General features: G+C 36.8%; 1 protein-coding gene across 1 annotated transcript; it reads right to left on the bottom strand.

Moving 5' to 3' along the window:
- Nucleotides 1-20,755: 20,755 nt before the first annotated feature.
- LOC125828064 (uncharacterized) lies at nt 20,756-22,303 on the bottom strand. Its single transcript, XM_049507368.1, has 2 exons — nt 21,577-22,303; nt 20,756-21,345 (listed from the first exon to the last, which is right to left on the bottom strand). The coding sequence occupies exons 1-2, from the start codon at nt 22,301-22,303 to the stop codon at nt 20,756-20,758; spliced, it is 1,317 nt and encodes a 438-aa protein (XP_049363325.1).
- Between the last annotated feature and the right edge of the window lie 635 nt (nt 22,304-22,938).

Raw genomic sequence — 22,938 nt, 5'->3', positions numbered from 1 at the left:
TCTAGTCAGTATCACGACCCAAAGTATACCCTAGGCGTAATATGACGTATACAACCCCAAGAGGACCTATACAAGCAACCTAACATACATCTTACAAGATAATAGAAATAAAGATTTCAAGAAATAATCTTATATCATAAATGAGTTTGACAAAGCAGAAGCCTAACATAAGTCTCAATAAGCCATCTACTAACCAAAAGAAGTGGTTGAGATGTAAACCATACACCACGTACAAATGTCTGAAAACTAAAATAACATAAAACTATAAAAGTGTCTAAACCCTCGGATAATGAGGATTTACCAATCTTCCTATTCCAAATGGATCAACTAGCCATGGTTGTGAGAGGTAGGAGCGTCGCACCATACATTCGTGAGACAATGTGAGCACAAGTATGCATTAGTACATGAAATGTACTAAGTATGATAACAATACATAAGAGTTATGAAATCATGCTAAAAAAGTCTTTACATGACATGAAATGACCAAGCTAAATCATAAGATAGAAAGCTTAGAAAACATAAGTCGTAATCATTGTACATGCAAACTTAACATCCTTAAAACACTTGTGACATAATTTAAAAATAAACTTAGTTCATTATTGTGGGAAATTTGCCATGTAACTGACATAGACCATGTGAGCTATAACATTGAATCCGGTTTCTATCCCACAACAAAAAGAGATATCATGACTTACCAAGGTAAGAACCATGAATCTAGCTAATGTCTATTTGAGACAATATCCTATGGTGTTACATAGTCCAGGACAAAGAGATTTCTACTAGAGACCCAATCTTTAGTAACGGGAGAGTCTCCTTCTTAATATACTCTTGCTGCTAAGAAAAAATCCCACATAATAGTCCTTAATCATATTCTTTTTATCATCCATGAAAAGACACAATTAAGAAACCAATCCAAGATAAATTCATTTAGAATAGCTCCTTTAGTTGATTCAACTTAGGTAAGGAAACCTTTGAACTTTAGGTGAGAAAATCTTTCGCAATTATGTTCTTAGTAGTATGTGAGAAAACCTTGTGATGAGTGCTCGATTTGCACTAATTTAAGGTTGATTTAGCTCAATAATTAATGTCCTCAATACCTAATTTTGTCCTATTCTGATAAAATATTGATGATTTACAGCTATGAAGGTAATTGGACAAGGAAAGGACTGATGTTTGAAAAAATGACCAAAAATATAAAAAGAAGTGAAAACTATACATTATTGATTAGGTAACAAGAAGGCAGATCGTTAATTGAGCATGACCTCTCCCAAAATCACAGTGCATAACACTTGTCTGTATCAAATCAAGTCGATGGACTCTAGTAGAGAAGGAGATGCACCGAATTAGAAAGGCGGCTGATGCTTATCGTGACCAACGAGACTAACCTATGGTTCGAGTGTCTACGATCGTCGATAGTATAGTGACCCAACTAAAGGTTGGGTCGTGTCCCAATGGAGTGGTTTTGACAATTAATAGAAAAATAAAATTTAGCTCAGCTAAAGACATTAATGATTAAAAACATAGTAAATTAAAGGGGGTGACACCAGAGTGTCAAATATCAAATGGGTTTTTTTTTCACAAGTAGTAAAAATAGCAAAAATTAACAAGAAAATCAAGTAAGGGGAAATGTTATTGGGGTGTGACCGGAATACAAGTTATGATAAACCGTTGACTACATGCTTTCAATAGGAAATTTGCAAGATAATAGTTACTAGGCTAAACTTTAGATGGAAATAAGTTCCCTCTCGGGCAACTTACCCCGTTTCAAATGAGTTCCTCTCGGACACCCATTTGCCGCATGAAGACCAGCCTACGCCTTACACCACTCAATCTCTCGAGCTGAGTGTTAGGATATGGGACTAAGGTTCACCCTCTCGGGCTAAACCTCATGTTGACACATAGGCTATCAGTCTAGTGGTCTTGGTTTCGCGACCTCCCTCTCGCGCAAGCCGAAAACACATGGGTGGTTTTGTATTTGCAACTACAAACCCATTAAATTAAACCACAACGACTAGGTGAAATCACCATTAAAATACATCTACTTTATCAGCAAGCAAGACCCAACAACAATATCAACACATATTTGCTAAATCACACCCCAAGAATGAGGTTTTTTAGCTACACATAAAGAAATAACAAAATGCACCTTAAATGATACTAAAATCAAATGGTTATAAGAAATTAAACCTTGATTTAAGCAAAGGAAGAAGAATGGAGAAGAACCACTTCCAACTTGGGGAAGATGAAATCCTTCTTTCTTCAAGTCTCCCACAAAACCCTCTCCAAACTTGAGAGAAAAATATCTAAAAAGTACTATTCTATTCTAAGAAAATAATAATGGTTCAGAACTCTAAAATTAATAATTTTTTTTGTATATATAGCCATCAGAAATTAGTGTTGGCGGATAGTTCGGCGAGGTTAGTCGAGTCCGCTGAATGACTCGGCGACTCGCCCTTCTTCTAGCTCATCGCCGTTTAGTGCTTGCCTTCAGCATCTTCACGTTCTGGACCGTTGGGCGGTATAGTACTGCTTCGCGGAACTATTCGGCGAAGCATCGACTGTTCCTTTCATCGCCATTTTGATCCTCTTCCTTCAGGGCTTCGCATACGGGAACAAAGGGGGGAGTCTGTCCTTTCGGCGAATCGCCAAAGGTGCTTGGTGATGCTCAGGCTTCAGGTTCTTCGTTCTTTTCAGCCTTTTTGTTCCTTTTTGCGCCTAAGTGTCCATGCTTCCACTAAAACTTCAAATACGTGAAACTTAAGAGTTTTCATCAGATATTTAGACAAAATAAGCATTCGAGGACACTATTTCTATCAAAATAAAGCGCTAAATGAGTCCAATTTGTGTACTCATCAACACCCCCAACTTAGACTTTTGCTTGTCCTCAAGCAACTTAAGTTCAGCCCTTCAAAAAGGGTGTCTCAAACAGTGCTACAGAAGACTCAATCATGAATGCACATAACAAGACTCAATTTACTTATGCAAGGATCAATTGTGTACTCAAAGATTCAAGTTGTGACACACCATTACCAAGTATTCTCATGCTCGCAATACTTGCTACTAGTGCAAGTTCAAGTTCAAAAAAAAGTAGCTAAATGCCCTCACATAAAAAATGATTCCATATCCACACAGAGGTTAACCAATTCAAAATCTGGAATCAGATGCAACGCTCACACTCAAAAAGAGGAACATAATGTATGTTTTCACCCATAGGTTTGCCCTTATTTTCCAATCGACTTTCGATTCGGCTCACTCAAGATAAAAAAGGTCATTCTAAGGCTTGTAATAGGGCTGAGTGCAAAGGTATAATCATTTAGTCTCAGTGACTTTTTACTCGTGAGTTGCGGTATTCTCAAGGCATTCCCTTCTTTTCCTTTATCAATTCTTTTTCTAGTGCTTCTAAGTCACCTTTTTATTCACCTTCATGGATTGCTTGGAAACCCGATTTCCTTCGTGCTTTATTCCTTTTTTTTAATTTTTTTTTTAATTTGAAGGGGTTCCTTTTTTATGCAACACCATGGGTGAAGGTGGATTTTTCTTGCACTTCTTGACTTCTCCGTTTCCTTTTCACCACACCCCCAACTTAGGCTTTTGGCCTAAGTTGGCTATTCGCTAAAACTACAAATCAAGAGGATTATAGGTAATGGGTCAAGTAAGGTCTAGGGTTCATGAAGGTTCTTCCAAGGAAAGGTAAGGCTCAAGGGGTGTTCAAAAGAGTTTCACACGCTCACGGTAGGCCACAAAAGAGGTATATGTCCAATTTGGCTCACACTCTTTAAAGTTGCCTAAGATCATTTCAAGAGGACACCTTTCTAAATCAATCAGTCTAATAGGGCAAATTCTAGGTTTATTCATGCAAGTTTCAAAGTAAGCTAATCACACAAGGTATCGACACTTAAGTCAAACAAGACTACACACTTTCGCTAGTGTGCCACAGTCATTACAAGAGAATCAACTTCGATAAACGACTAAGCACAATGAGATGCAAAGAGTTCACATATTGTCTACGGAACTTCATTTGGTCTCATCGTAGCTGTACATTCATGTTCGTTCAATTGAGAGCACTATTCAAGTCATCGATATTTATCGAAACCGAGACTCAATTTTTTGCAAAAGAGCACCCACATTCTATTCACCAGGGGTGGCAAAAATGTGCGAAAAATTTAAAATTTATCGAAAGGGTCAAAATCATTTGCAATTAAAACAAAAGAGAGCTCAAACATCCACAAAAAGTAGTGTACAAACAATTTTAAACAGAACTGCCCAGATATAAACACCAACATGAGCAAAAAGTAAATAGCACATACAGGTAGGCCTCACCCCACCACAAATAAAAACATTTGTCCTCAAATGCAAGTAATAAATATCCAAAAATTTGAAAGATAACTAAGAAAAGAGAGGGAGGTAAAGAGGGGATCCTGTCTACACGCTTGCTCCATCTATCGGAGCATTGTTGCCTGATGCATTAGCCTGAAATTCGACAATGGTCCCCAAATTGTCATTCTGGTTCTCATTGTGTTCATTTACCCTAACTTCTGCAGCGATGTTAGTAGCAACCATTCTGTCCACGTCATGGATTGCCAAAAAAGAGTTTATAGCCGTGTAGACTCCACATTTCCACGAAGGAATAGTAGGATCAATGGGGACCCTTCTGCTGGAGCTCGCTTTCTTACTTTCTCTTCTCTCTTTTGCCAGTTCTGCTGTCTTCTCGTCTCTATTGAAATCTCATGCTCTTACATGTTGGGGTGGCATATCTCTCCCTGCGACCTTTGGTCTAGCCATTTCTGTAAAAGACTTCGAGACAAAGTTAGACAATATTTAAACAGGGGCAGAGGAGTCCTGGGTGTAGAATTGCTTCACCAAAACAGTTGGTGAAGTGCACATCCAATTAGACGGTTCACTGAAAATGATGCAAAGATGGTACAAGGGTGCAAATAAAGGGGTAGATAAAGAGGCTTACGGTGAGTCACCGAGTGTGCTTGGCAACATCAGACCTACTACTGAAAGTAACAGAGCAATCAATACATGCAACATTAGGTTAAAGGCGAAATGGGGACGTTAGGTAAACCACCGAGCAGTTCGGCGAGCTCGATTTATCTCGCCAAACAACCCAATGTGTCTATTTTCAACCCATTTATTTCAAATTCAACCCCGCAACCCCTAATAACGCAATGTAAGTTTGTACAACACAAATTCAACAAAGACCCAACACAATTTTAGAACTCCCAAAGCAAAATAATTTAACTCAAAAGCATAGTCGAGTGAGATTCCACTAATTTCGCAAATATTACCAAATAATAATCGATAATGCATGTGATCCCATCGACTCAGGGACTCAACAAGGATTTAACAATATCAACATCAAGCAAATGAGTAATTTTTTTTATATAAACCAAATGCGGGGTTCGAGTTACCAACCTTTTATGCCGAATAAAATGCTACTGAGATTCTAGGTAGCAATGTAATCCAACTCCGCACACAATTTGACAACTAAAATACTCTAAAAATACAAGAAATATAAAGTTGGAGTACAAGTGTGAGTTTGATAGGATGAAGAAGTGAGAGAAAGTGGATGAAATAGAACTTTTAAACTTGTGGCTTGCAGAAACCGTTAAGTTGCCACCCATTCGGCGATGTGTATCAAGTTCGCCCATTTACTCGGTGAAGCGTCGAGTGTCTAGTGACTTTGCCAAATGTAACAGGAGCTGCAACTTACGTGGGATCCTAACGGCGGTTTATATTGAGATCACCAACATGGTTGGCGATTCACCAATAAGTTCCCGTGCTCACCGAGTTTTACAGACTCCAATTTACATTGGTCTTAAGTCTAACATCGATCTGGTTGGGGGTCGCTGCACCTGTTGGCGATTCGCTGATTGGACATGTAGCTCGCCAGTATGCACTTTTCAACACTTCCCTCATTTTAACATAAGAAATCAACACACAATTATTCTACATAATAATTGAAAGCGGCTGAAACCTTGGGTTGCCTCCCAAAAAACGCCTTAGTTATAGTCGTGGCACGACTTCTCCGCTCAGTTTTGATTTGTGAGAAAGAGATGGGACATCACATGACCCAATTGAGTCTCCAATCACTGGATATAAATGAATTGGGAGGCATATATCTCATTTAGCAGTATAACATTCTCCATGATCTCGTTTAACATTTTGTCTTGACCTTTGACTTTCTTGAGCATGAGTGAGAGTATCTCCTCTATTTGTCCGTCCTCACTTCCATTGTGTTTCGTACGCTTTTGAGGTGGAACATACCAATCCTGTAACACTCCAAAAATTTCGTAGGTTGAACTAGAGCTTAAACGTAGTGTCAATGAGGTATAAAATGAATTCCCATAAGTTAGTAAACCATCTAGGTGTGCTATGGTGGTCTATGAGTTAAGGCCTAAAGGAGGAGTGCCAAACAAAAGGGGCAAGCCAAGGCCTAAGGCCAAGGCTGCCCCAAATTTGGAGCGACTACCTCAAACTCCATGGCCATCACTACGGCTCGTGGTCATGACCATGGACCGTGGGAGGCTTCGAGGAGTTTCCTTGGTCGAGGGAGAGGGACCTCCAAGTGTCCTAGACACTGCCTCACCCTTCACGAGAGGGACCACGAGTCGTGGTCCACGTCACGGCTCGTGAAGGTGGGCGTGGAGTTCTCTTAGCTTTTAGGGAGTTTGGGGTTGTTAGGGTAGCTACTGCCTAAGGCACAACGGGCACCACTACAGGCCGTGGTGCACTTGACGAGGGAGAGGGGTGGCTCGTGAACATCACTTAGCACCAAGGCTTGAAGGCCTTGCCTCCAGAAGGCCAAGTCATGACCAAGACCATCACCACGGACCGTGGTCATGACCACGGATCGTGGGAGGCTCCGTGGTCTTGCCTTGGCCAAGTGTTGACTTGTGCACGAAAGGGGAGCCACTGCCTCCAACACCACGGGCAGTACCACGACCCGTGGTGCACTTTCACGGTCCATGAATGTTGGCCGTGGTCCCTGACGGGGACCATTTAAATGAGGAGTTTTGGGACTTTTCTTTTAAGTCCTATTTAAGTAGGGGTGTTTTGGGTATTTTTAGAGGTTAATTATATATTGGTTTTTTAGTCTAAATTCACAAGTTTTGGTCATTATACACAACACCCAATTGAAATCAAAACTCTCCCACTTCTCTCTAAACTCTCTCTCTAAAAACCTTAGAAGAAGAAGAATACAATGAAGCTAGAGTTTCAAGGTTCTTTCCCAAATTGTTTGGAGTTTCTCCATTGATTCTCCAGGAATCAACTAAGGTATGGTTGCTTATCACTCTTGGGATTCCTTTCCCCAAGAGGTCCCTTCAAGATGAATTTCAAAATCTCCAATTTCTAGGTTTTCAATCCAAAAACGTGGGTCTTCTTTCTAAAGTGAAATTGATGTTAGAAACTGAATTTGATTGATGTTATATGAAAAATTATGAATGAAGTTATGTTGTATTTGTGGTTTCTTGAAGAATTCCCCATGAGACCCATGTTTCTCCTTCTTTTCCTAATTCTAACCCTAGTTTGTGTTGGATATTGAGTGAAGGCTATGAATCGAATGTGATGTTATGTAATTCATGTTTGTATGATGATTCTACCCTAGGTTATGTATAATTTCTATGAAATTAGGGTTGAGTCTTTGAATGAAGCCTTTAAGGCCACGAAGGGAATATGTCAATTGTTTATATTGATGTTGATTATGTATTACTTCATGAATTACCTTGTATTATGCATTGGTTATGAACTGATTGGTGATTGAAGTATGAATGTCCTATGAAGGGCAAGAAGGTATAAAGGTTGGTTCTTCTTTGAACTCAAGTATGAAAGGTGAATTACTTAGATTGTAATGATGCTATACCTAATATGTTGTTGTGGTGTTGATGACCTAGTTTCCTCATCCTTAACCCTCTACACTTGAATTAACTATGAAATATGTATGTATGTTATGGTATGATTGCTATATGATTGAAAGGTAGTTCTCATGATTATAGTTTAAAGTAAAGTGAAAGGGTTACTCACTTACTAAGTGTTTCTAAAGTGAAATGATTGTTACTCACTTATGAACACATATGAGCTATTATGGTAAGATGTTTACATAAGAGTCTAGTAAAGGCTAATGTGAACTTATGTGATGACTAAAGATGATTACAAAAGGGAATTAGATGCTTAACACCGAAAGGACATGTAAATGAGATAGAGGTCTCACGTTTAGTAAGTCCGGCTCCCCACATGGGTTTCCTCACATTTAGCAAGTCCGGATTACCCACGGTATGTGTTGTCTCATGAGATGGAAATCCCCTACGTTAGTAAGTTAGGATTTCTAGGAGCAATTTCCTTGACCCTTAACTATGTGCCCACATAGGACTTTAGCTTAGTGGATCCACCTAGATAGCTATGTACGAATGGTTACACCTTAGGCAAGTGTTAACCCTCTATTTTCGGTGTGGGAGTAGAACACCGGATTCCATGTAGCTCTCATGGTCTATGTCGGTTATGGAAATATCTCCCTAATGTAAAACTAAATGAATGTATGAAAGGTGTGAACTCTTACTAGGGCTTTCTTAAGGGTTTCTACATTGTGTAAGGGACGGTATGGGACTTCTCTTGCATATTGCACTTATGGGATCCTAAGAGATGGTTGTAGTAGTGTTCTCTTATGATTATTATGATTATGACTTATGTATCTTGCTATGTTATGTATGATCATTATGAATATGGTAAGTTATGATGAAGTATGATCTTATGTATGTATGCATGAAGTAGGCTGCTTAATGTGATACTTGGCTTTGAATAGGGTTATGGGATTCTATTCCTTGCATTGCACTAGTATTACTTGGGTTGTCTACGTGTTGGGATGATATTAAGTTGGTTTGTACTATGATGCTTACTTTGTGTGCATTTTGCATTTACTTGGTAAAAAGCATGTTTTGACTAAAATGACCTTTTATGTATGTTTCAATGGTTTTTATGCATAGTAGCCATACTTAGTACGTGTGTTGTACTAACCCATATTGTCCCCTTTTTCCCCAAACATTTAGGTTCGGGCCGTTGAGGATTCAAGCTTACTTCTCAAGACACTTGGAGTTGCTTCCCCAAGTTGGTGAGTCCTCAAGTCCGAGGACAAGACCCTATGATCTAACTTCTATGTTTAGTTCTTTGCTTATATTGAAAGACATTGTTGTACTTTCCTATTTCTAGACTTCTTATTGATGTAAGGGCTAAGTTCCATTTTCGATACTTCTATGTCTAGATGGTACATTGTGACGAAGTTAGATTCTATTTTTCATATATGAAGTAAAGTTGAACTTCTAAAGTAAAAGTTTTAAATTTTTCATGTTTTTACTCTATGATACATGCTAAGGGCTTGATGGTGCTCTCGGGTCGTTACAAGTCCTTTCTTTTAGCTGGTGCTTCCAATTCCATAATTTTCTTGGTCACTAAATCTAATTGAGTCAACAGCGTGGCCATAGTATGGTCTTTCTCAGCCTCCTTGGTAGTCATTGCCATGTGATCAAGGAGTAGGGTGGCTACTGCAAAGGGTAGTCGTGAGAGCCCCCCAGGTACTATTTGGTCCGCCATTCTTTTATTCTCCGGGCCAAGACTTTTGTAGAAGCAATCCAACAACACGCTTTCTGAGATTCCATGAGCTGGGCATTTCAGGAAGAGTGCCTTGAATCACAACCACAATTTATGGATGGATTCTCCCTCGACTTGTCTAATACTCAGGATCTCATCCCTGAGAGACGCCATCCTTAAAAGAGAGAGATCTATTTGTTCAACATTGCTATGAGACATAGTCTGGATTCCTACTAAAAACAGCAACACAATGGGAAACAAAACTAAAAATTAAGTTAGTAAATTACAACTAAGAAGAACAAAAAAATTTCTATTAATCTAAAAATTCTCAAATAACACCACTCCCCGGCAATGGTGCCATTTTGATGCTTATCGTGACCAACGAAACTAACCTACGGTTCGAGTGTCTATGATCGTCGATAGTATAGTAACCCAACTAAAGGTTGGGGTCGTGTCCCAAGGGAGTGGTTTGGAGAATTATTAGAAAAATAAAATTTAGCTCAAATTAGTCATAGCTAAAGACATTAAAGATTAAAAACATAGTAAATTAAAGGGGTTGACACCAGTGTCAAATATCAAATGGGGTTTTTTTCACAAGTAGTAAAAATAGCAAAAATTAACAAGAAAATCAAGTATGGGGAAATGTTCTTGGGGTGTGACCGCAATACAAGTTGAGATAAACCTTTGAGTACATGCTTTCAATAGGAAATTTTCAAGATAATAGTGACTAGGCTAAGCTTTAGATGGAAATAAGTTCCCTCTCGGGCAACTTACCCCGTTTCAAATGGGTTCCTCTCGGACACCCATTTGCCGCATGAAGACCAGCCTACGCCTTACCCCACTCATTCTCTCGAGCTGAGTATTAGGATATGGGAATAGGGCTCACCCTCTCGGGCTGAACCTCATGTCGACCCACTCCTTAGGCCGTTAGTCTAGTGGCCTTGGTTTCGCGACCTCCCTCTCGGGCAAGCTGAAAACACATGGGTGGTTTTGTATTTGCAACTACAAAACCATTAAATTAAACCACAACCACTAGGTGAAATCACCATTAAAATACATATACTCTATCAGCAAGCAAGACCCAACAACAATATCAAAACATATTTGCTAAATCACACCCCAAGAATGGGGTTTTTTAACCACACATCAAGAAATAACAAAATGCACCTTAAATGATACTCAAATCAAATGGGTATAAGAAATTAAACCTTGATTTAAGCAAAGGAAGAAGAATGGAGAATACCCACTTTCAACTTGGGGAAGATGAAATCCTTCTTTCTTCGAGTCTCCCACAAAACCCTCTCCAAACTTGAGAGAAAAATATCTAAAAAGTACTATTCTATTCTAAGAAACTAATAATGGTTCGGAATTGTAAAATTAATGAAAAATTTAGTATTTATAGCTATCAGAAATTAGTGTTGGCAGATAGTTCGGCGAGGTGAGTCGAGTCCGCCGAATGAATCGGCGACTCGCCCTTCTCTGTCTCATCGCTGTTTAGTGTTTGCCTTCAGCATTTTCACGTTCTGGACCATTGGGCGGTATAGTACTACTTCGCGGAACTATTCGACGAAGCACCGACTGCTCCTTTCATCGCCTTTTTGATCCTCTTCCTTCAGGGCTTCGCATACTGAAGCAATGGGCAGAGTCTGTCCTTTCGGCGAATTGCCAAAGGTTCTTGGCGATGCTCAGGCTTCAGCTTCTTAGTTCTTTTCAGCCTTTTTATCCTTTTTGCGCCTAAGTGTCCATGCTTCCAATAAAACTTCAAATACGTGAAACTTAAGAGTTTTCATCAGATATTTAGACAAAATAAACATTCGAGGACACTACTTCTATCAAAATAAAGCCCTAAATGAGTCCAATTTGTGGACTCATCAGCGACCTTGATGAACATAGCCCAAAGTGACAGTGTAAAAAATGATTGAATGATCGAAAGGCAAACCAAGGTAGTACTCGGTGATTCACCGAACTTGAAAAACTAACTCAATCATGTTCGCCAGCTGAAGTTCAAACACCTTAAGCCTAGAGCATCATAAGATAAGTAGAGGAGCAAGAGGTGATTCACCGAATGAGATTGGTGAGGATGGCTAATGTCATTGATTTAGCCGCATAATAGAGTTTGGGCCTAATTTTTCGAAATTACAAGTAGCCAAAAGGAGAGAAAATTAGAGATAGACGATATACTAGGGAATATTACATGAGAGTGTGTGAAGGGTTTAGAGAGAGAACAAGTTTACCTATGAAGAACACTTTTTGAGCTTTTGAGGTTTTACAACTTGGTGTTTGAATTTGATAACTTGAAGTTTAACCCAAAGTAGGGTTACTTGTAATTGCTTGAATTTCATGTTACCCATGGCTTCTTTCATGGAAGGTATAATATCTTTACTTTTTGTGATGGGTGGCTAAAACCCCAAGAACAAGGGGTGTAATTAAGGGGTTAGGTGTTGATTTAATGTAGTGGGTATTGTGCTATGCTCTGTTCTGTTGCTGTTCATACTTGGATTTGGTCTAATAATCATGGGATTTATTTAATAGTTAAGGTAACTTAATTCCTACTTCTGATCTCTTGTTGTTGCTCGAAAGAGTTTGATTGGAGTGGATAATTAGTTCGATACTAGCAATTTAGGTTTGATGTCGATAACTTGCTTGAAAATATAGGTTATGGGTCGTATCTATTTGCCATGTTCTTCAAAGAGAGAATAGAGTAAAGTCACTACACCATTTTAGGCATATGGCCACCCCAGTAAAGTGTAGCCTAAACTAGCAAAAAGTGTGGCATTTGATAAAAGGCTACACTTTTGGACTTTAAGAAACACTTTTCTAAGGGTGCCCGGAAGTAGCGTTACCTTAGAGTTTAGGCAACACTTTTCAAGTGTTGCCTTGTCAGCTACGCTTAAAAGCGTAGCCTAAAAGGCAAAATGGCAACACTTTTATGTACCTCAAATAGCAACATTTTTATCTCATACAACTACACTTTTAAGCGTGGCCTTAGTTTCCTTATTGCCCACGATTTGTAAGTGATGCCTTTTCTATCTAATGTATGACAACAATTTTAAAGTGTTGCCTTTTCTATCTAATGTATGACAACACTTTGAACTGTAGTCCTTGCCCATGTGCATACCACAATTTACAGTCCTATGGCTACACTTTTAACTGTAGCCATATCATTTTGGCTATAAAATATTTATATGCCACAATTTCTAATTGAAAAACACCAATATTATTTTGAAATAAATAATCTCAAGCATTAGATTGGCTCATAAGTAATTCAAATATATAGATTTGCAATAAACTTCAAAAGATAGTACGTACTTACACATACTTATACAACAATATTCTAAATATGTGTACACAATTGTTCAAAAAGTACTCTTACAATAGTTCAATATATTCTAGCAAAGAATATATTTCACAAAATCAAACATAATGTATTCAAACTTTTACAATAGTTCAAAAACTCTTTATCAGCCACTTCAATGAGATCAAATTGACTTGTAGCGACCCTTCAAATTTGATCACCTCCATTTCCCTACACATTTAGAATTTACGATAAATTAGATTGCAACAATTATAGAAGAGGCTAAGAGTTCCACATTCCACATTGCACAACAGTTCTGGATTTTAAATTTTTACGGAAAGATGTGGTCCAATTTGTGAAGCTGCACTATTTTTGCAACAACACCCTCATAATCACACAGTTATCAAAAAACAAAGGAGCTGTTAATATTGTTATTGCATTTAATGGGTGGTGATTTCCTTGTATTTCAACTCTCCTTTGACAGGTATGCTCACACTCAACATTAGCATCTTATTTCCACTCTCTTATTTTCTATTCCCCTATCCTAGTTTTTAAAAGTTTTAGTCATTCCTAGTTGAATTTACCAAAAGCATATCATGCACACATGCCGTATGACTCCTATGGTAATTTCTCTAGGATATAAACTTCAATTTGCTTGATGATGGCCTAATAGATCTTCATGTTATGAGAGAACAGATGATACTAAGACCAAAATTTCAGGGAATCCATATCCATTAACTTACCAGAAATCTAGAAGTTACAACTTACAAAAACCTTTTTGGGTTTTTTATTATTTCCTTCCGGAAAATAATGCTTTGGAAGGGACACAAAATGAGTCAGCTGCTTGTTGAGTTGATTTATAAAAGACATCAAAAGTAGATGTTTAGCTATATGAATCCTAGATGTTAAAGATAAGCCTGAAACCTTATAAAACAACAACTATACATCAATTCAAAACTAGTTGCTTTAGCTATATGAATCCTCAATATTCATATTCATTTCAAAACCTGATGGATTTCCAGATTCCAGATTTCCAGATTCTAGATTTCTAGATTCCAGATTTCCAAATTTCCAGAATTCTAGATTTCAGATTCCAGATTTCCAGATTTCCAGAATTCTAGATTTCAGATTCCAAATTTCTAGATTTCCAGTGTGCAACTTTAACCGAAAAAATGTGCAACTTTAACAGAAAACTGTCTATCAAACTGCACCTCCAGATCTTGTCCCGGCCATTCTTGCGACTCAAATTCACTACCAGCCCATGGTTTCTAATCAACCAATCTAGAAACCCAACGCAAATGTAGAATTCACATGCTCATCTACTTGGGATCAAATTAGAGAGAAAAGAAACAAGCTCACAATTTTGGTCAACAACATTTCAAGTGTTTCTGCTGCTATAAATCAGTAAAAGACATCATTGATCACAATTTTTTGGCAGGGCACTTTGCTAGAAATATCTAAAATATTTATGTTGATTCTCTAGTGATTGACAGTGATTATAAACGTCTTAGAAATATGATTATGAGATGGTGGACTACTATTCAATCGTTTGCTACTGGACTAAGACAAAATCAGGCTAACAATGATATCACTACCAAGCAAGGACTGTCGGCTGGAGCCACAACTACACATACAAATCAACAACCAAATCAGGAGGCAAGACACTTAACTCTACTACTTCTACTCATAATAACTATAATGATCTTGTTGTGTAAGATCAAACCAACAACCAACAAGAACAACTAGACAAAGTTGAGGAAAATACAATTGAGAGGTTCCAGAAGAGAGAAAGAGAGAGAAAAGCCTAAAGGAACCAGCAAAATACCTTTTGAAGAATCGAATCATGAGTTGACCCTAAAGAATGTGGAATATTTTGGCCTCTTATAGCTTGTGCGCTACTTGCATCAACAGGTGAAACAAGGTTAGATCCAACAACCCCTGGTATATCTTGAACATTCAATGCAGGGTTGTTTTGCAGCAATTGACTAAAAAAAGTCGCATTTCTACTCTCATTTCATTCATTTCTTCCTTCATAGAACTGATTTCATTAGCATTCTTTTGTTTTAGCTTGTTAGTTTCTTCATCTTCTTTCAGAGAACTTGTTGTCACTGATCTGCCATAGCACCTAAGTCGGCCATGCTGCTCCTTTCCAAACACTGCCCTAAAGGCATCATCAGCTGTTTCCCCAGAATTTTGATGATTTTGAAGTTCAGTCTGTTGAATAAAATTAACATCCATAGTAAACTGTAAGAACTATTTACTTTACGGCTAAAAGCAATTTATGATTTATTTGTTAGCTTTAATTTACCTTCTTTCTAGCAAAGAATTCAAAATAAAAATATATTTAATATGTCCTCGTACTTGCACAAGAAGAAGAAGAAGAAGAAGAAGAAGACGACGACATACTTAATATAATTCAATGGAGTCACTCTCCACAATATATAATTTTTAAGTCTGAATTAAATTCACCAATAATCCTCTTTAAAAACTTACTATTGCAACTTGGGTATCGACCTGAATTTCCTTTCCCGTCTTTGTACGAGTTGCAATAAACATTTCAGGCTGTGATGGTTCCTCGTTGTTTTCTTTTGTTGCACGCTACAAATTATATCAAAAGAAATTTAAAAAATTCAACATCTTCTAATAAAGTATGAAAAAAATGAAATTCATATGTCTGCTAAATATTACCAATGCCACGCGTACTCTTGCAAAATTAATCGGTCCCATTCGATGCCTCCATTGTTGTTGTTTCCTGTTTTTAGAATTCACCTCAGATTTGGCCTGTAATTAAATTAAATAAAAAGTGATGTTTGAATCGATATATCAAAAATAATAGAATAGATATGATGTAAAATATGTCAAAGAATAGAAATGCACAATTTTAGCTTTACTTGAACAGTTGGGTGTTTCCAATACTCGATCAACTGGCAGAATTGAGCTTCTGGAATGTCATCAGGACGTTTCGCTAGCATATCCTCAATAGCACTATTTTTATCAAAACATCGCTCGTTAATTTTTTATTTGTGTCGCCTCCAAGCATCACGAAGACCAATCATCACCCACTTCTTTCCTTCTACTAGAATTAGGAATTTGGACTATGCAAAATAAAATATATTTATCTTCATTAGTAAAGAAAAAACAATAAAAAATGCAATCTGAAAATTGATTGTTCTTACATTGATATATTCCCATATTCGCTTTTTAATATCTTTTGGCACCGCATGCCAACTAGTGTACATCATGTTGATTAATCTAGGATTTCTTGCAATTGTTTCGATAAAATTGATTAATTCCGACACTATCTTATCGATTGGTCCCACTGCTTGTCCTTTATCAAATGTCACCTCCTCCCTTTCTTCCAAATTTCTTGCATGAATATTCTTACATGTTGTTTTTCCTTGAACTTATCCCTAGATTGATGTAACAACTAGGAAATAAGAAATTTCTTTTATAATGAGTAATAAATCTTACAAGATTTAAGACATACCTTTTGTACTACAATCAATGTCAACTTCCTCGTCTATATCACACTCATCCTTGCCGATTTCTTCTTGATCCTCAAGAGCATCCAAACATTTATTATGTTCATGAATAGAAGGAGCAGGCATATACTCGACATCAGCTACTGTGTGGTTAATCTTTTTTCTTTCATCACCTATGACTATCCCTTGTTGCTTCTGAAACTGATCAAGACTAGTAGCTGGTATGAGTGACTTCTTCTTAACCCATTTCTTGTTTGATAGATCATGATCAATATCATGTTCTTTGTGTATCTCTTGTTTTTTCAGAAACTAATCAACACTAGTGGCTGGTAGGACTAACTTATTCTTCACCTGTTTGAAGCTTAGTAGATCCTGATTATCATGTTGTTCCTCTCCATTACCTAGTGTTGTTCCAATCACATTTACAGAAGAAGTAACACCTTCCTTGGACGACGTTTGGAACCTAAAGTTGTGCATAGGAGGTTTAAATCCTTTCTCTTGAATGGACTCTCCAGATTGAAATAACCTCAGTTTATTTTGTCCTTTCCCTACAATCATATGTGAAGTACTAAGTTCTTCCCTAGAAGATGATTGAATCAATGATTTGTGGCCAACCAATTTACTTTTTCCTTGTTGTGGAATGAAATCCTCAGAATTCTTTCTTTTAAGTGCTATTGGTATATGCTCTTTCTTAGCTTTATTATTGTGTTCGTTTGCAACATGTTCTCTCTTAATCTTAAATGTGTTGACCAATTTAGCACTTGAGCGGTATTGCATATCAACATCCAGATTCTTCAATGGACTTTGAGCTTTGTTTGGATTTGAACCCTTTTTCTTTAGTATTGCTGATTGATTCATTCTTTTCACTTTGTTTTAATCTCTTTGATTTATTTTCTTGTAGTAACTTAACCTACAAAATAATAATCAGAAAAATTAACTGGCCAGAATTTTCTATGTGAAGGCAGTAATAGAAGAGCTGAACTCTTACCAGAATTTCCAGCACTGTATTATGGTAGATTGCAGCAGCTGAGTTTAGTGCAAGCTATAACCTACTATATGTACTGTAAAATGATTATATAACATGTACACTAATAGGAGAATAAGAAATGTTAAAATGCAGAGCATTCAGTCACAAAGATGCTAGTGAAGAGTGTTCTGTTTCAAATACAAACATATTGGTCCCAAATGTTCCTGTTCCCAAAGAAGATCATTACTATGGTTACAACAGTGAGTAGAACTTTTTCATGGAAGAGAGCAATGACTGTAAGCCCAAGACAGCAGGGGGTCTGAATGTGATTGATATACCTACATGGAACAAGGCAGCAAGGGGTCTGAATGTGATTGATATACCTGCTGATTATTGAGGAAATTTTTCATGCCAGGAGTTGGTTATTGTAGTACCTTACATAATAAGCTACAAGTACTTATTGACTTAAAGGAGTATAATATCAGGAAGGGGTATCTTCCAGTGATGCCACAACACCCTAAAGTCATATGGAGTAAATTGTTGTTAGTTCAAGGTAAGATCCCAAGGCAGCAATTAATTCTATGGTTGGCTTTACATAGAAAACTGTCAATAGTGGATAGAGTGCAGAAATGGAGAAATGATAGGTTGTGAGTCATTCATTTGCTTATTTACAAACATCAACAAAAATGTTTAAGACACAACTAGAATTTAAATATATATTATTGACAAGTAGCTTGAACATAGAACATTGATTGCAGCCCCATGTTTCTAGCCTAGATGCATATGCTTAATTTAACTTGCATCCCGAACTAGTTTTTCCTCAATACATACAGGACAAACATTTTTCATCACACTGTAACCATTGCTAAGGTCTCATCTATGATGAAATTAGTAAGCAAGTAGTATTAGTGATATATTTGATAGTAATTGATACCTCATTCGTCTCCGAGTCAGTAGCAATGTAACCTTCAAATACAGATAAGCCAACAAAGTTCTGAAATGCAAGAATACTTTTATCAGAACCAAAGGACATTCAACCATAAATAATGTTCTATCTTATTCTATTGTCTTTATCCCACGCCAATCACTCAATAATAAGCCACTGCAATTTAGTAGCACCATACACACCTCCTCTCACTCTTAGCACCAAAAAGAGAGGCCAACAAGAAAAAACAATAACCAATACAACATCTTTTCCAGGTTAATACCAATAACAAGAGAGAATTAACTTGACAACACCAAGTAGTTTGATAACTGTACCAGAAATACTACAGAGCTCCCTGTTCTGCCTCTAATGTCCACTACCTGATAATAACAGGAAACAAATAAGTATATAAATAACAACAACAATTCATATTTATATGTCATAAATTAGGTTGATAACTGTACCAATAATAGTGTAGAGATTACTAACAAATAAAACAATAGTAAGCTAGAAGTACAGATTCCTCAAAATAATAAGCAGATAAGAAGCCAACATAAATTACTTAACCAAACAACAATTGGGCGCGTGAAAAAAGCCAATAGAATACTTAAAGATTGTAGCGATCTAATCTTCAATTCCACATATTAGATATCTTAATGTGTTTGTACCAAAAGAATAATTAAATAACAAAACAGTAAGTGAGCACTATATGATCATCACAAAAATAATGAAACTCATGGTGTGTCATCTTCAAACTCTTCTTCAGACTCATCTTCAATCTCATCTTCAGACTCATCTTCATACTCATTTTCAAACCCATCTTCATACTCATTTTCAGTCTCATCTTCAAACTCATCTGCAGACTCATCTTCCAATTCCTCTTCATACTCGACTTCAAGTTGTTGAGTAACAAATTCTTCCGAAGGCACATCAATAATTGTTTCTGCTACATCAGTCCTTGTTAAGAGAACTTCACCATTATCTTTTGGTATAGATGGTCCCATCAAATGTTCAAATGGCTCATTTTCATAACTTTGTGGGAGATTAGATTCAACTTGATCACTCATGTTAAACAAGTCTCTCAGAATAGTCTTCATAACATAATGTCTATCTTGATCATATGGAACTTGCACATAGAGGCATTGGTATACTTGAAATCCAAGCACAAAAGGCTCTTTCTGAGAGCATTTCTTGTTAAAATAGACATAAGCAAGGCCATAAGTATCATTTTTGAGAGCATTTCTTGTTAAAATAGACATAAGTAAGGCCATAAGTATCATTTTCAACCTCATACCAATCGCCCTTAAATAGAACAATCTTAAAATGGCCATAATAGTCTAACTCAACAATATCAACTATTCTACCATAATAAGTCAGATCTGCAGCAATCAAATTTTTATCCTTTGAGCTTGCAAAACTTGTAGTTGAGGCAACTAGTGTAACACCACTATTTTGTGTTTTACGCCGTGCATCACATTGCCTAACATGAAATCTATGTCCATTGATGAGATACCCAACATATCTTTTTGCAACATAATTTGGTCCTCCAGACAATTGTTTTATCAAATTAGGCACATCCTCTTGCAAAACACGAGTTTCAAACCATTGAGAGAAGTTTTGACAATGACTCTTGGCCTTGCTCCATTTAGATCTTCGTGGCTGATTATTTACCTCTTGCTCATGCTCTCTACACAACATGTACTTATTTTGTTAAAGTAATAAATAAAATAATTTAAAAATTAATTATACAAAAAGAATATTATATTCAAATTAAGGTACCTAATATATTCTTGAACCTCATCACAATTTCCCAATAAGTATGCATGCACCTGACTTAGTGACTTGTTATCTAAAATGAGTGGATCAGTTTTCTTTGCTCCTAAAGGAACACCTTTGTTAGGAAACAAACTCACAGTTTCTGCATCACTTGGGTCACATTTATCATTATTTCGGGCTCTTTTGTTATATCTGGTATGCACACCCCGATGTAGATATTTGGAGAATAAATTCATACAATCTATTCCCACTCGTGTCTCTGCTATGCAACCTTCTGGATAACGTCTGTTCCGAATGTATGATTTGAATGTACCCATTTTTTTTTCTGTGGAATACATCCATCGATTTTGAACTGGACCTCCTAATCTCACTTCATTCGCCAAATGAATAGGCAAATGAATCATTATATCAAAAAATGTAGGAGGAAAAATTCGCTCCAACTGATTTATTATTTCTATGATCTCCACTTCTAAGCAATCCAGTTCCTCCAATGTGATTACTTTTTGACACAATCGATGGAAGAAGGAACTAAGACGAATCAAAGGAATAGCCACATGATAAGGAAGAATGCTTTTAATTGGTATTGGAAGCAAGTAATGTAACATGAAATGAGCATCATGGGTTTTATAATAAGACAATTTTCTTTCATCCAATTGCACACACCTGGATATATTGGAGGCACTACCATCAGGTAGCTTGGCTGTCTTTAAAACTCCACAAAAAATTTATTCCTCTCCATTTGTCATTGAGAAACACACTTTTGCAAACTTTGTTCTCTTATTATCTTCTGTATCTTTTGGATGAAGGTTCTTTCTGATTCCCATATCTTTCAAATCATATCGGCCTTTTGCATGATCCTTTGTTTTGCCAGAAATATCCAAAAGAGTTCCAAGTATGCTATCAACTATGTTCTTCTCTATGTGCATTACATCAAGGTTGTGGCGTAACAAATTGTGCTTCCAATAAGGTAATTCAAAAAAGATTGACCTTTTTTTCCATGGGCCATCATTTGATCTCTTTCTCTTCTTTCCAAATATATTTTCAAAATCTTGTAAGCTATTAAACACATTAGTACCCTTTAATAAAGGTGGAGGAGGCCTAAATTCACTTTTTCCATTGAAAGATCTTTTGTTAGATCTCCATGGATGATCCATGGGTAGAAAAACACGATGATCCATATAGCACATTTTCCGACTATGTTTAAGATAGTGAGAATTAGTGCCATAGTTACAACAAGGGCAAGCAAACTTACCTTTTGTACTCCATCTAGATAACATAGCATATGCAGGAAAGCCATTTATTGTCCACATAACAGCTGCCCACATTTGAAAAGTTTGATTTCTTGAAGCATCATATGTTTCAACCCCAGAATCCCACAATTATTTTAATTCATCTATCAATGGTTGCAAGTAAATATCAATGTCATTTCCAGGTTATCGCGGCCCAAGTATAACTAAGGAAAGTATACAATAATCAGATTTCATGCACATCCAAGGCGGCAGATTATACACCATCAACATAAATGGCCATGTGCTATGTGATATACTCATGGTCCGAAATGGATTGAACCCATCACTTGACAAGCCAAGTCTCACATTGCGAGAATTTAATGCGAAATTTGGATGCAACCTACCAAAATCTTTCCATGCTAGACAATCAGTGGAATGCCTTAACTTTCCATCTTTAGAACGCTCCTCGTCATGCCACCTCAAAGAATCTGCCGTCTTTGAGCACATAAATAGCCTTTTGAGTCGAGGAATTAATGGTAAGTGTCTTAATGTCTTTGCTGAAACTTGATGTTGTTTTTTTGAAGGTTCAAGCTCACTATCAACTTTAGGAGATTTAATATATCGTGAAGCTCCACAAGTATGAAAAAATTCATCATCCTTATGATCATTCCTGAGCAACATGCAATCATTGGGACATGCATCAATTTTTTTATAATCAAGACCAAGATTCTTAATCATAGACTTGGTTTTATTGTAAGATGGAGGAATGTTCAACTCGGGCATCGCCTCTTTTAATAACTCTAAAAGAGAAGTAAATGATTCATTGCTCCATCCATGTAGACATTTCAATAAATATAAACAAAGTGTGAATGATAATTTAGAGAATCCTGTACAACCAGGATATAATTCTTGGCTTGCTTCGTCAACTAAGTTATAGAATTTCTTGGCATCTTTATTTGGACCATCATAAACTCCTTTAGCCTGTGCAACATCTCTAAATTGATCATTCAACAACCCATCAATATCATCACGCGAGTAATCCATATCATCGTCAATATTCAACTTGATATCCCCTTCCCCGTGATTTATCCATCTAGTATATCCTTTAACAAATCCATAGCATATTAGATGATCATACACTACATTCCTTCGAGTCCAGCGAATATTAGAACATTGCACATGGACACTGAATTTCCTCTCCTATTGGATCTCCATAAGAGTAAGCAAAATCTAGGAATGATTCAACACCATCAATATGCTCTTTGCTATACCTTGTTAAATTCATCCAATCCTTGGATGGGATATTTGAATTCCTAGACGATCAAGATATTAATATTTAATCTTTCAATAACAATCATTAAATCATTAACTACTTCACAAACACGTTTTAAAAGTCACGAGTAAGTTATCAGAATCATGTGTTATGAGATGATAAAAGTTTCTTACCTAGTCATGGATCTTGTGCTATGCCAAATCAAACCTTGAATCCTTCACAAATGTTTTTGAATGTTGATTATACTTCCAAGGAAAAATAAGTACAATTAATAGGATAGACACAATTAAGAAAGAAAGTAAATAAATGGAATTCAAATGAGTAAAAGTTAAAGTTTTGTGAGTGAATTCAAATACTCATCACCAAATTCGTTTTGCACGATTTACATAGGAAACTCATCAGTTAT

This window comes from Solanum verrucosum, unplaced genomic scaffold, assembly GCF_900185275.1.
Source record: "Solanum verrucosum unplaced genomic scaffold, falcon-dt-bn FXZP01000078.1, whole genome shotgun sequence".
NCBI classification, from domain to species: Eukaryota; Viridiplantae; Streptophyta; class Magnoliopsida; order Solanales; family Solanaceae; genus Solanum; species Solanum verrucosum.
Note: the sequence above shows the minus strand (reverse complement) of the source record. Positions and strands in the feature narration are given on the sequence as shown.